Source organism: Sus scrofa, chromosome 14 (genome assembly GCF_000003025.6).
Source record: "Sus scrofa isolate TJ Tabasco breed Duroc chromosome 14, Sscrofa11.1, whole genome shotgun sequence".
NCBI classification, from domain to species: domain Eukaryota; kingdom Metazoa; phylum Chordata; class Mammalia; order Artiodactyla; family Suidae; genus Sus; species Sus scrofa.
Window position 1 is genome coordinate 60,849,229 of NC_010456.5, and position 15,062 is coordinate 60,864,290.

The window sequence follows — 15,062 nt, forward strand, 5'->3', positions numbered from 1 at the left end:
CTAAAGCCAATGGGAACATACAGACTATATAGGGAAGTTCCCACATTAAGAACTCCCCTTCAGAATTCCAACCGGTAACTGTCACCTATTTCATAGAGACAAAGAAGTTTAAGCAAAATGAGAAGAGAGAATTTGTCTCAATTGAAAGAGAAAGAGGAAACCCCTGAAAAAAAAAACTAATGAAACAGATAAAAGCAATTTGCTAAAGACTATGAAGCATTAGTAATAAGAATAATAAAATGGCAATAAGTACATAACTCTCAATAATTACTTGAAAAGTCAGTGGCCTAAATGCTGCAATGAAAAGACATGTTGTGACTGATTAAATTAAAAAACAAGACCAAGAAAAATACTGCTTACAAGAAACTCACTTCAGAACTAAAGACATACAGACTGAAAGTGAGGGTATGGAACAGTCATGCAAACAGAAACAACAGGAAATCAGTGGTAGCAATACTCATATCACACAAAATAGATTTAGAACAAAATCTTTTAAAAAGACAAAGGGCATTATATAATGATAAAGGGATCAATACAAGAAGAGAATAATTACACGTGTTAATATATATGCACCCAATATGGGAGTACCTAAATACATAAAGCAAATATTAACAGATAGAAAGGATAAATTGACAGTAACACAATAGTAAGAGACTTTAACACTCCACTTACATCAATGGACAGTTGACACAGACAGAAAATCAATAAGGAAATACTGGCCTTAAATGACACATTAGACCAAATAGACCTCATAGATGTATAAAGAACATTCCATGCAAAAGCAGCAGAATACACATTCTTTTCAGGTATACATTGAACATTCTCCAGGATAGATCACATCCTAGGACACACACACACACAAAAGCCTTGGTAAACTTAAGAAAACTGAAATCATATCAAGTATCTTTTCTGACCACAATTCTATGAGATTAGGAATCAACTACAAGAAAAAAACTGCAAAACAAAACACAGAAACGTGTGAAGGCTAAACAATATTCTACTCAACAACCAATGGATTGCTAAAGAAATCAAAGAGGAAATTTAAAAAGACCTAGAGAGGAGTTCCCGTCGTGGCACAGTGGTTAACGAATCCGACTAGGAACCATGAGGTTGCGGGTTCGGTCCCTGCCCTTGCTCAGTGAGTTAACGATCCGGAGTTGCCATGAGCTGTGGTGTAGGTTGCAGATGCAGCTTGGATCCCGTGTTGCTGTGGCTCTGGCGTAGGCCAGTGGCTACAGCTCTGATTCGACCCCTAGCCTGGGAACCTCCATATGCCACGGGAGCGGCCCAAAGAAATAGCAAAAAGACAAAAAAAAAAAAAAAAAAAAAGACCTAGAGAAAATGAAGATGAAAACACAATGTCTCAAAATCTATAGAACACAGAAAAAGCAGTTCTAAGAGGGGAGTTTGTATCAATACAAGCTTACCCTAGGAAACAAGAAAAACCTCAAATCAACAACCTAACCTTATACATAAAAGAACTAGAAAAAGAAGAACTAAACCCAAAGTTAGTAGAAGGAAAGAAATCATAAAGATCAAAGCAGAAATAAAAGAGAGGCAAAGAAAACAATTAAAAAGAGCAATGAAAATATGAGCTCATTCTTTAAAAAGATAAACAAAATTTATAAACCTTTAGCCAAATCAAGAAAAAAAGAGAGAAGGACCAAATCAATAAAATCATAAATGAAAAGTAAGTTTCAACTGGTGCCACAGAAATACAAAGAATCTACTAGTAGTAAGAGACTACTATGAATAACTACATGCCAATAAAACGAACAATCTGAAAGAAATGGACAAATTCAAAAAAAGAACAATCTCCCAAGACTGTACTAGTATGAACAAAAAAAATGAAAAGACCAATTACCATTAATGAAACTGAATCAGTAATAATAATAAAAAAGAAAAACCTCCCAACAAAAAAAGTCCAAGACAAGATGACTTCACAGGTAAACTTTATCAAATATTTAGAGAAGAGTTAACACCTATATTTCTGAAACTGTTCCAAAAAACGGCAAAAGAAGGAACACTTCCAAAATGATTCCATGAAGCCAGCATCACCCTAATGCCAAAGCCACAAAGAGATACCACAAAAAAAAGAAAATTACAGGCAATATCACTGATGAACATAGATGCAAAAATCCTGAAAAAAAATTATCAAACTGAATTCAAAAATACATTAAAAAGACCATACGCCATGATCAAGTGGGATTTATCCCAGGGATGCAAGGATTTTTCAATATCTGCAAATCAATCAGTGTGATATACCACAGTAACAAACTGAAGAATAAAAACTGTATGATCATCTCGATAGGTGCACAAAAAGCTTCTAACAAAATTCATTATCTATTTATAATAAAAAACTCTCCAGAAAGTAACAAAGAGGAAACACACCTCAACATAATAAAGACCATATATGACAGCCCACAGTTAATATCACATTCAACAGTGAAAATCTGAAAGCTTACCTTTATGATTAGGATACCCATTCATACCACTTTTATTCAACATGCTATTGGAAGCCCTAGCCACAGAAATTAGAAAAGAAAAAGAAATAAAAAGGATCCAAACTGGGAAAGAAGTAAAACTATCACTTTTCATAGAAGACCTGATGCTATACATAGAAAATCCTAAAGACACCCCTAGAAAACTACTAAAGTTCATCAATGAATTTGGTAATTTGCAGAATATAAAATTAATATTCAGAAATTGGTTGCGTTTCTATACACTAACAATGAAAGATCAGAAAGAGAAATTAAGGAAACAATCCCATTACAACAGAATCAAAAAGATACCTAGAAATAAACCTATCTAAGGAGGTTTACTGGAATAAACCTCCTTTACCTGGAAAGTCATAAGATACTTCATAAGAAAGAAATTGAAGGTGACACAAACAGAAGGAAAAAAATACAATGTTCATGGATTAGAAGAATTAATATTATTAAAATGACCATACTACTCAAGGCAATCTATAGATTCAATACAATTCTATCAAATTATCAATGGTGTTTTTCAAAGAACTAGAACAAAAAATTTTTAAATTTGTATGGAAACACAAAAGACCCTAAATAGTCAAAGCAACCCTGAAAAAGAAAAATGGAGCTGGAGGAATCAGATTCCCTTACTTCAGACTGCACTGCATAATAAAAACTGTATTGTACTGGCACAAAAACAGACACAAAGATCAATGGTAGTGAACAGAGAGACCAGAAATAAATCCATACATCCACACACTTATGGCCAATTAATCTACAACAGAAGAGGCAAGAATATACAAAGAAGAAAAGACAACATCATCAATATGTGGTGCCAGGAAAACTGAAAAGCTACATGGAAAAGAATGAAATTAAAACCTTCACTAACACCATACATAAGATAAACTCAAAACAGATTAAAGATCTAAATATAATATCAGAACCATAAAACTCCTTGAAGAAAGCATAGGGAGAAAACTTTTTTTTTTTTTTTTTTTTTTTTTTTTTTAGGGCTGTAGGTGTGGCATATGGAAGTTACCAGGCTAGGGGTTGAATCAGAGCTACAGCTGCCGGCCTACACCACAGCCACAGCCATGCCAGATTCACCTACACCACAGCTCATGGCAATGCCGGATCCTTGACCCACTGAGCAAGGCCAGGGATTGAACCCTCATTCTCATGGATACTAGTCAGATTCATTTCTGCTATGCCACAACAGGAATTCAGGGAGAAAACTTTTTGACATAAATTGTAGCTATATATATATTTGGTTGTGTCTCCTAAAGTAAAGGAAACAAAATAAACAAATGGGATCTATTAAAAGCTTTTGCACAGCAAAGGAAGTCATCAAAAAAAAAAAAAAGATAACCCCTAAATGGGAGAAAATATTTGCAAATGATACGACCAATAAGGAGTTAATATCCACAATATTTATATACCTCATACAACTCAATAGTAAAGACAACAAACAACCCCATTAAAAACTAGGCAGAAGTCCTGAATAGATATGTTTCCAAAGAAGACACATACATGGCCAATAGGTGTACAAAAAGATGCTGAACATTGTTAATCATTAAATAAATGCAAATTAAAACCACAATGGGATATCTCACAATGGTTATTATCAAAAAGATTACAAATAATAAATAATGTCGAGGATATGGAGAAGAGGGAACCCTCACACATTGTTGGTTGGAATGTAAACTGGGGCAGCCACTGTGGAAAATAAGATGAAGGGTTCTCAAAAAGTAAAAACAGAACTACCATATAATCCAAAAATTCCACTCCTGAGTATATTATCTGGAAAAAAAAATGAGAACACCAATTCAAAAAGATAATGCACCCCAATGTTCATAGCAGCATTACTCATAATAGTCAAGATATGGAAGCAACCTAAGTTCCATCAACAGATGAATGGATAAAGAAGATATGGTGTGTGTAAATATATGTGTGTGTACATATACACACACAGATAGACAGATACACATACACAATGGAATACTACCCAGCCATAAAAAATAATGAAATTTTGCCATGTGTAATAACATGGATAAACTTGGAGGGTATTATGTTAAGTGAAATAAGTCATATAAGACAAATACCGTAAGACATCACTTATACGTGGAATCTAAACAATAAAACAAACAAGTGAATATAACAAAAAAGAAAACTGACTCACATATAAGAGAACAAACTAGTCCTTACCATGGGAGAAGGGAGGGGGAGGCGCATAAGAGGGGTAGGGAATATTAAAAGCTATAAACTACTATGAATAAAGTAAATAAGTGACAAGGATATATTGTACAGATAGGGAAAATAGCCAATATTTTATAACAACTATAAATAGAGTTTTATAACCTTTAAAAATTGTGAATCATGATGCTGTATACCTATAACTTACAGAGTATTATACATTAAATATATCTCAATTTTCAAAACCTCAAAAAAAAGAATTGGAAGGAAAAAGTAAACTATCTCGATTTAAAGATCACATGATTTTAAATAGTGTCCTTCTTTTTCTTTAAGGCCTTTATTTGAAAGTCTATTTTGTCTGATATGAGTATTGCAACTCGTGGTTTCCTGTCTCATCCTTTGACATGAAATATCTTTTCCCATGCCCTCACTTTCAATCTATGTATGTCCTTTGCCCTAAGGTGAGTCTCTTGTAGAGAGCATATTGTAGGCTCTTGCTTTTGATATCTTCTTTGGAAAAATACCTATTCAGGTCTTTTGCCCATTTTTAAAGATTATATGATTTTATATACTGAAAATTCTAAACACTCCAAAAAAAACTGTTAGAAATAATCAATGAATTCAGTGACGTTACAAGATATGAAATAAACATACTAAAATAATTGTGTTTCTATACATTAGTTATATGAAAATAAATAAGAAAATAATACCATTAGCAATAAAGTCAAAAACAATAAAATACATAGGAATAAATTTAACCAAGGAGGTAAAAGATCTCCATACTGAAAATTATAAGATATTGATGAAAGTAACCAAACAAGACACAAATAAATGTAAAGGTATTCCAATCCTGTGTTCATTGATTGAAATAATTAATACTGGTAAATGTCCAACTCCATCTACAGACTCAATAAAATACCTATCCTATCAAGATTTTTTTACAAAAGTAGAAAAAAGGAGTTCCCATCGTGGCGCAGTGGTTAACGAATCCGACTAGGAACCATGAGGTTGAGGGTTCGGTCCCTGCCCTTGCTCAGTGGGTTAACGATCCGGCGTTGCCGTGAGCTGTGGTGTAGGTCGCAGACGCGGCTCGGATCCCGCGTTGCTGTGGCTCTGGCATAGGCCGGTGGCTACAGCTCCGATTAGACCCCTAACCTGGGAACCTCCATATGCCGCGGGAGCGGCCCAAGAAATAGCAACAACAGCAACAACAACAACAAAAGACAAAAAAAAATTAAAAAAATAAAAAAATAAAAAAAAAGTAGAAAAAAAAGTCCTAAAATGTATATGGAACTACAAAAGACCCCAAAAAGAGCAATTCTGAGAAAGAACAAAGTGAGAGGCATCATGCTCCCTGATTTCAAAGCATGTTAGAAAGCTATAGTAAGTCCTTAAGGCACTAGCCTGCTATGTTCTCCTCTTTGCCTGGCAATTAAAGCTACATTTTCTGTTTCCTTCATCTCTGTCCCTGTGTTTCTATTTGGTACTGGTGTACAGAGGCAGCTGATATTTTGGCAATAATCATATTTTAATAAAACTGGGGAAAAAAACTGATGTTGGAATTTTGGGGTGAAATAACATAATAGGGAACTCCAGAACATCATCCCTCCAGTAAAGCAACAATTAAACTAGAATCAATTTTTCAGAACTCTGCAATCTAATAAAAAATTTAAAACAAGAGCATTTATGGTATGGCTTGCTGGTGCCAGAGTGGTCAATACAGACATACCTTGTAGATCTTGTGGGTTTCAGTTTCAGACCATGGCACTAGAGCGAGTCACATGAATTTTCTGGTTTCCCAGTGCCTATAAAAGTTATGTTTACACTATACTCTAGTCTATTAAGTATGCAATAGTGCTATATCTTTAAAAATATATGTACCTTAATTAAAAATACTTTATTGCTATAAAATGCTAACCATCATCTAAGACTTCAGCAAATAACAATATTTTTGGAATGGTAACATCGAGTCAATGATGATGGACCACCATAACAAATATAACAATGAAAAAGTTTGAAATATTGTGAGAATTACCAAGAAATGAGCAAATTTTGTTGGAAAAATGGTGCAGACTTGCTCAATGCAGGAGTGCCACAAACTTCAATTTATAAAAAACACAATATCTGCAAAACGCAATAAAACAAAGATATGCCTGTATGTACCTTATTTTCAAAGAACTGTATTTTGATCTGTCTGGGGGCTCTGTGAGGAAAACTCCTATGATTAAATAACAACAAAAAATTATTTTAATAGACAAAGGACTTGAACAGACATTTCTCCAAAGAAAATACATAAATGGCCAGCAAACTTATAGAAATATGCTCAACATCACTCATCATTAGGGAAATAGAAATCAAAACCATAATCAGATACTACTTTATACCAATTATGCTGGTTATGATCAAAAAAGAAAATAACAAGCGCTGGTAAGGAGGTATAGAAATTGGAACCCTTATGCACTGGGTGGGAATATAAAATGGTGTAACTGCTATGGAGAACAGTATGGTAGTTCCTCAAAAAATTGAAAATATAATTACCATATGATCCAGAAATACCACTTATTAGTATTTATCCAAAAGAACTAAAAACAGAGTCTCAAAGAGATATTTGCACACCCATGTTCACAGAAGTACTATGCACAGTAGCCAAAATGCAGAAGCAAATCAAACGTCCATCAACAGATGAATGAACAAACAAAATGTGATATATACACACAATGGAGTATTATTCAACCTTTAAAAAGAACAGAAATTCTGACACACACTACAACATGGATCAAACCTGAGGACATTATGCTAAGTAAAATAAGCCAGTCACAAAAAAACAAGTTGTGTATGATTTCAATTATATGACGTATCAAGAGTAGTCAAACTCATAGAAACAGAAAGTAAAATGGAGGCTGCCACTGGCTAGCGGACAAACGGGAATGAGGAGTTTTTGCGCAATGCCAGTTAAAAATGTTTTGGAGGTTGATTGCACATCTGGGTGGATAAACTTAAAACATTACTGAACTGTAAACTTAAAAAGATTAAGACGGTTTAAAAAGGGGAAGGGGTGCCTGCTTTGGCCACTCATATTCAACACTATACTGGAAATTCCAACCAGAGCAAGTAGACAAAATGAATAAAGGCATTCAAACTGAGGAAGAAGTTAAACCATCTCTATTTGCAGATGATATGATTGCATATATTAAAAATCCTAGGAGTTCCCATTGTGGCTCAGTGGTTAACGAATCCACCTAGGAACCAGGAAGTTGCGGGCTCGATCCCTGGCCTTGCTCAGTGGGTTAAGGATCCAGCGTTGCTGTGAGCTGTGGTGTACGCTGCAGACATGGCTCGGATCCTGCATTGCTGTGGCTCTGGCATAGGCCGGTGGCTACAGCTCCAATTTGACCCCTAGCCTGGGAACCTCCATATACCGTGGGAGCAGCCCAAGAAATGGCAAAAAGACAAAAGAAAAAAAAAAATCCTATAGAATCTATAAAGAAAGTATTAGAACTACTGAACAAATTCAGGAAAGTTGCAGGATTCAAGACCAATACTCCAAAATCAGTTCTTTTTCTACATATTATCAATAAGCAAATTAAAAAGGAAATTAAGAAAACAATTCCATTTACAATAGCATCTAAAAGAATAAAATACTTAAGAATACATTTAAACAAGGATATGGAAAATCTGTACAGTGAAAACCATAAATCACTGCTGAGTGGGAAAACATCTCATGTTCATGGATTCTAAGGCTTAAGTCTTAAAATGGCAATATTCTCCAAATCACCGATTCAATGCAATCCTTATCAAAATCTCAACAGCCTTTTTGTGCGAAAACAGAAAAGCTAACATAAAATTCATATGAAAGTGCAAGGGACCTTGCTGAGAAGCAGAGTTTGGAACTTCAAAAGAAGCTAAACAGGAGTTCTCCTGTGGTACAGCAGGTTAAGGATTTGGCACTGTCGCTGCTGTGGCACAGGTTCAATCCCTGGCCCATGAACTTTCTCACACCAAGGGCAAAGCCAAAAAAAAAAAAAAAAAAAAAGCTAAACACAGATTTATCACATGATCCATCAATTCATTCCTAGGAAAGAACTGAAAATAGGTTTTCAACCAAAAACCTGTACATGAATGCTCCTAGTGGCACTATTCTTGATAACCAAACATGGAATCACCTCCAAATGCCCATCAATTGATGGATAAACAAAAGGCAGTATATACATACAATGGAATATTTATTCAGACATAAAAGGGATGAAGTAATGAGTCTTGAAAACATGATAAGGGAAGAAACTACACACAAAAGGCTACATGACTCCATTTATATAAGCTATTCAGAACAGCCAAATCCATAAACAGGAAACAGATTAGCCATTGCCAGGGGCTGAGGGGAATGGGGCGTAACTGTTTATTAAGGTATGGTACTGTTTATTAAGGATATGGGGCCTCCTTTTGGTGTGATGAAAATACATAAATATTCTGGAAGTGGGTGAGGGTTATGGTTATACAACATCGTGAATATACAAAATGCCACTAAATTCTACACTTTCAAATAGTTGAAATGTGAATTTCATGTTTATGTGTATTTTACCACAATTTAAAAAGTGGAATCCCCCGGTGTTGAAGCGGTTTTAGCTGAACCTCAATCTCTGGCCTAGGAACCTCCACATGCCACGGGAGTGGCCATAAAAAAAAGTAAGGCAGGGGAAATCCCTTGACAGACTCTACAAGGATTTAGATTCTGCCCAGTCACAAAGCCTGATTCATCTTACTAACTACCCTAGGTTGCCGTGGTCTACCCAGACTTGTCCCTTTTTTGAACAACCATGAGTCCTAATACTGGCTCAATTCATTTGAATTGTTTATCCCATATTTTCTTTTGACATCTCTTAACTTCCCTTGGATTGGACAAGAATCATTCACTTTATTCCTGTCATTGGAAGGTTCACAATATCACCTAATGAAGCCTATCAAAAAACTTTTTTATGTCCCAGTTTCACAACTCAGTATTGATCACAAGATCTGCATTTAACCTACATGGCATCTTTGCCCTACCATTGATCAGCTACTCCGTATCAGAGATTAGCAAACATTTTCTGTAAATAGCCAAGTAGTAAATATTTTAGGCTTGTGAACCACACAGTTTTCTGTCACCACCACAGCTCTAGCCTTGTAATGAGAAATCAGCCACAGCCATAAATGAATGGGCATGGCTATGTGTCAATAAAACATTACAGACACTGAGATCTGAATTTCATACAATTTTCACATCACAGGATATTACTCCTTGTTTCTCAATCTTCTAAAAATTCTTAGTTTGTGATCCATAAAAAAAAAAAAAAAAAAAAAAAAAAAGCAGGCAGCATACTGCATCTGGCCCATGGACTGCAACTTGCTGACTCCTGCTCTTTATTTTCCCTGATGTTAACATAGTTATTTCTACTATTTCATACGAATGTATAGACATTTTATAAATCTCAAAACACTGTTAATGCAAAACTGTGCATAAATTAAACAACTCACCTGGGATGTGATCATTTTCTGCTGGTCTTGGAAGAGTGCAGAAACTATGAGAGTACAGCTAAGAAAGAAGAAAAGACCATGAGAGATGTCACCTGCCTAACAAGCTCCACACAGCAGCCAGCAAAATACCTCAGAATGGGAGACACCCTGAGAAGAGGCAGAAAGGATACCAGTGAGGGAAGGAGCACTCCATGTCCATGCATGACTTTGGAATGATTATGTAGTCTCGGATGTGCTAGTTTTCAAATGTAAAAACACTGGTTTTCTGCTAATTTATTAACAAGGTATGCTCTAACAGAGAAAAATGTAAACAACACATTAATTAAACCAATTAGGAAAAGCCAAGGAATGGTACATAATGATTTCCTTAAAACTGATGCTGGGAGTTCCCGTCGTGGCTCAGCAGAAAGGAATCTGATTAGTATCCATGAGGACACAGGTTCAATCCTTAGCCTCATTCAGTGGCTGTGGCTGTGGCATTGGCCAGCAGCTGTAGCTCCAATCTGACCCCTGGCCTGGGAACCTCCATATGCCTCAGGTGCCGCTCTAAAAAGACAAAAACAAAAACAAACAAAAAAATAAAACATGATGCTGATGCAAAAATACTCAGAACAAAAATGTGTAATTTCATTACGAACCAGAGAGTACTCCACAAGGTTCTAAAAAAAGAGATAAGGTGTTTTAAGGGCTGGTCTTTTTTGGAAGGAAAAAAGTTTGCTCCTTACTTGGTCTTAGGTTCTCAAAAGTATTTTTTAATTAAAAAACAAAATTAGTTTTGACTTATTTGTTGTCAAAAAGGAAAAGACCTGCCTGGACCATCAAGAAACTCCATATCTGCTCTTGATTCTGCCATAACAAAATGTATGACTGTAACCGCTTAACAGTTTTAGACCCACTTCCTATCCACCCCATCCCAACTCCATCTTTCAAGTAAATCAGAATTAGACCTGTCTTAAGTCCAAGTCTTAAAGACCTGCCTTGCAGTACCATCTCTGATTCTGTAAGATCAGGATAGAGGAGGCATCAGCATATCTCTAGTGGTAATGTTCTAGATTCTGAGCTGTAGTGCAGTAGCAGCTCAGAATCCAGAAAGAGTGAGATAAAGAATGAAGGAAAGAGGGTAATTCCCTCCCCTGTGGCTGATCAGCACCTCCTTCCACATGATGTCTTCACAACTCCCCAAGAACAGTATCTTCTGTTGCTTTTGTCTTGCCCTCCTATCCCAACCACAGCTTACATCTCTCCTGAAGTTAGCCCAAAACTTCCACCATTACCCAGTCTGTGACAGTTTGGATTTGACAGTGGTTCTGGCAGAAGGACACACATTGCTTCTGGCTGAGCAATAAGAGTCTTTGCTCTTTCCTCCTGGTCTCTGGATCTCTGCAGAGGTCTCAGGAATTCTGCTCCTGGAATCCCCTACCGTCCCTAACAAAAGCTGCTTTGTTGCAGGAAAGTTGGACCTAAACCAGCTTACAGTTAGAATATTCATCCAGGGTCTAAAGCTCCTGGATCTTACTGTCACGTTGAAGCACAAGCAGAACTTCCTGTAAAAGCAAACGGAGGGCACAAGCAAAGCTAGAGGGGGTCAGAAGGACCTGGATACCTGCATTAAAGCGCCAGACTCGCAGGTTCTTTAGGAAGTAATCCCCCAAATGCAATGCTGTATTCAATTCAATATGATTTCCTTGAGGTCCTGAAGCTGCTAACTGCTGTGACTGACTCAGGTTCAGATTTTAGGCTGGGCAGGAACGAGGTATGGGAACTACCCTTGCTCCTGCCCTCGGCCCGTTCGCCACTTTGCATTTCTATCACCTCTCTGAGCCCATCTCACTGTTAAAAAGGGGACGCGACATTAACCACAGGTGGTTGGGAAGATTAAGAGAGATCCTGAGAGGAAAAGAACAAGGTTCTCACAGGGAAAAAAAAGTGCCTATCTACTGAGCGCCCGAAAGCCAATTTCCGCGCGGTCTTACCGAGGCCTCAGACCACGCAGCACCTTGGATGTGAGAAAATTAAGCTTCACTTGCTAATGAGCGCTGGATGTGCAGATGCTCATCAGGTACACAAAAACGGAGCCGGATTCAGAGCGAGGTGAGGGGACAAAGCCGTTTCCTCCTTCACTTGCCCCTCTCACAGAAACCCGGTTCACCCTGTCCAGCCCTCCCGGGCTGCGCCAGGACCAGGAGACTCCAGAGGTTCCGGAACCACCTCCTCGCGATGCCCGCCGTAGAACGGGAACAAAAGAGCAAGTGGGGGAGGGGGAGGGGCAGCGCACATGCGCACAAGGCTCAACGAGACAGCCCCGTCCTGTGCCAGATAGCGCATCCCACCCGAGAGCCACCTCAGTTCGAAAAGGACCTGTGTTTGGGGGCCTAGTGGGGAGACATGCCAGGTTTAGCAAGTAAAGTACAGGTCATGAGACATACTTTTATTTGTTACTCATCTTAAATTATAAGAATGTAAATTACGTCTCTTTCATTAATTATAGTTCCTTGTTTTGCAGAATCCAGTTATAGAATTTCTTCCAGACATCGTTCTTTTATATTGATCCATTTCATTGTAGCATATCTGCTATAGGAGTCACTTCTCATTCTGTTCTTTGTTCATTGGGACATTGATTAATGAGAAAACATACTCAACTTTAGCATTATGAGCAGATATAATGGCATAACAACTCTGGGAATTGCTCTTCAAGTTTGATTTGTTGAAAAGACATACCATCATTCATGGCATAAATTGTCCTTTCCATGCTTCAGGATTACGTTGGAGCTCTGGGATAATGATTTTTTTAATATGTCCACTGACAAAAGGAAAACTTTTGTGTTGAATTTTCCCTTTCCTTTTTAACACTACACATAATTTCACTTGTTCCCGTGCTAGAAGAACAGTTAGTAATATCCACGTAAAAGAAACTATTCAGGAGATGGAACTCATTCCAAAATACAGCCATGGCAAATACAATAATGATTATCCACAAGTCAAAATTTATTTTCCTATTCATAAGTAATGTTTTTCCTTTTTAAGAAAGTCTGACACAGATCTCACCAAGTTCCATTAAACAATGGAATCTTTCAGTAACACATTTGTTCTTTCAATTTCCATAATCCCTTGGCTAAAGAGATATTGAAAACTATGAATAAGAAATAAGCAAACTTGCTTCACTCAATGGAATATTTAAAATGTAAAGAATTTGAGGCCTTTTCTTAAAATTCTTAAAAACTAAACTATTATTTCAGTGCTTTACATAAACTGAGAACTCTCCCAGCTGTTTGTTAAAAAAAAAAAAGAGCCAAAGAGTTTCTGAATGCAAGACAATTAAAGACACTGAATGCCAACAAATATCCTTTAATCACTCAATTCAAACAGTATAAACGTTGAAGAGAAAAAATTCATGACAATTACTTCAACATCAACAGAAATGACATTAGAAGCTATTTGAACAGAAAGTATTATGCAGAATATGGGCAGGACAGTCAAAATCTTCCACAGAATCATTTATGCTTTGTTTCAGCTTGGAATAAACGTGTCTGCCCCTTGAGGCAAACATCCACCAAATGCTGGGTAGTATCTCCATCAGAAGCAGTGTAGAAGCAAGGGGGAAATAATATATCTTCTGCATTGTAACTGTTCGCATCCATGGGTATACTGAAACAAAAAGATGAAGCATTTAGAACACTGGTAATCTCTGTTGTCATAAGTGAAGCTATTATTTTTATTGTTGCTGCAGTAGACTTCATCCTAGCACTTGAAATCTTAATTGCAACTCTGGAATCAGAAAATACTTTTGGCATCACTATGTTCAGTCATTTGAGCTGAAAGATTGATGATAATGTGTGGAGGTATTTACAACTTCTACTGTAATCACTATATATCAATTTGAGGCCTTTTTGAGTAATTCCCATTACTCAAAAATGTTTTTTATCTCTTTCTATACTACTGGTTGAGGAAATGATGTCTCATGCTTACCTGTTAGTATATGCTGGTTTTATTTTTTTATTTTTTTTTTTTGTTGTTTTGTTGTTGTTGCTATTTCTTGGGCCGCTCCCGCGGCATATGGAGGTTCCCAGGCTAGGGGTTGAATCGGAGCTGTAGCCACAGGCCTACGCCAGAGCCACAGCAACGCGGGATCCGAGCCGCGTCTGCGACCTACACCACAGCTCACGGCAACGCTGGATCGTTAACCCACTGAGCAAGGGGCAGGGACCGAACCCGCAACCTCATGGTTCCTAGTCGGATTCGTTAACCACTGCGCCACGACGGGAACTCCTATGCTGGTTTTATATCTGACTTACTACCAGTTTTATGTACAAAGACCCTCAAAGGGAGTTTTTCCTTTTTTAATAGATGTCCACTTTTCATAAAATATTTCACAAAGTTTATACTTGCATATTGGTTTAAATGTACACAAATAAAAGCAGATAATAGTAACCACTGCAAAAATTGAAATTATTGAATTTGATAATCTCATGACACATTAATGTGTCTGACACTCACAAGTCTGAACTCACAATTAATCACAAAGAGGGGTTGAACTATTGAAAGCACTGTGACTTTGCAAACTAAAACTAAATTGAAGAGTTCCTCTGTCGCAAGTCAGGTTTCCTTGAAAACTCCATCTTGTCCTTCTTTACTTTATCCCATCTTCTTGTCTTACTTTATCCCATCTTCCTGCTTTGAAAAACAGTCACAGTACTGGTAAATGACTTAAGCTTAAGAACTGTTATGTGCCTAGAGGTCAGAGTAAGAGCTTAACCCTTTACCACCTAAGTGGCTTTTTAAATAGTAAAAGAACTTATATAATAGTAAACAAACCCTGTATCATCCACCCATAGCCACTCCTCACTTGATCTCACAATAAAAGCAGTGTGGTTTCTTGAGGCAGGGCTC

At 37.0% G+C, this 15,062-nt stretch overlaps 1 protein-coding gene across 5 annotated transcripts in view; it reads right to left on the minus strand.

Moving 5' to 3' along the window:
* The window catches only part of ZNF37A (zinc finger protein 37A), a 101,760-nt gene extending 89,352 nt beyond the window's left edge, over nucleotides 1-12,408 (minus strand). For 3 of the 5 annotated variants that reach the window (XM_021072371.1, XM_013983244.2, XM_021072372.1), the window contains exons 1-2: nucleotides 12,149-12,396; nucleotides 10,176-10,233 (exon numbers count right to left, since the gene is read on the minus strand). In XM_021072371.1, coding sequence (XP_020928030.1) covers nucleotides 10,176-10,190 — 15 coding nt within the window. In that variant the 5' untranslated portion in view covers nucleotides 10,191-10,233; nucleotides 12,149-12,396. Of the gene's footprint in view, nucleotides 1-6,827; nucleotides 6,883-10,175; nucleotides 10,234-12,148 lie in introns of all 5 variants that reach the window. The other 2 variants (XM_013983245.2, XM_005670986.3) reach the window with 2 other exon arrangements.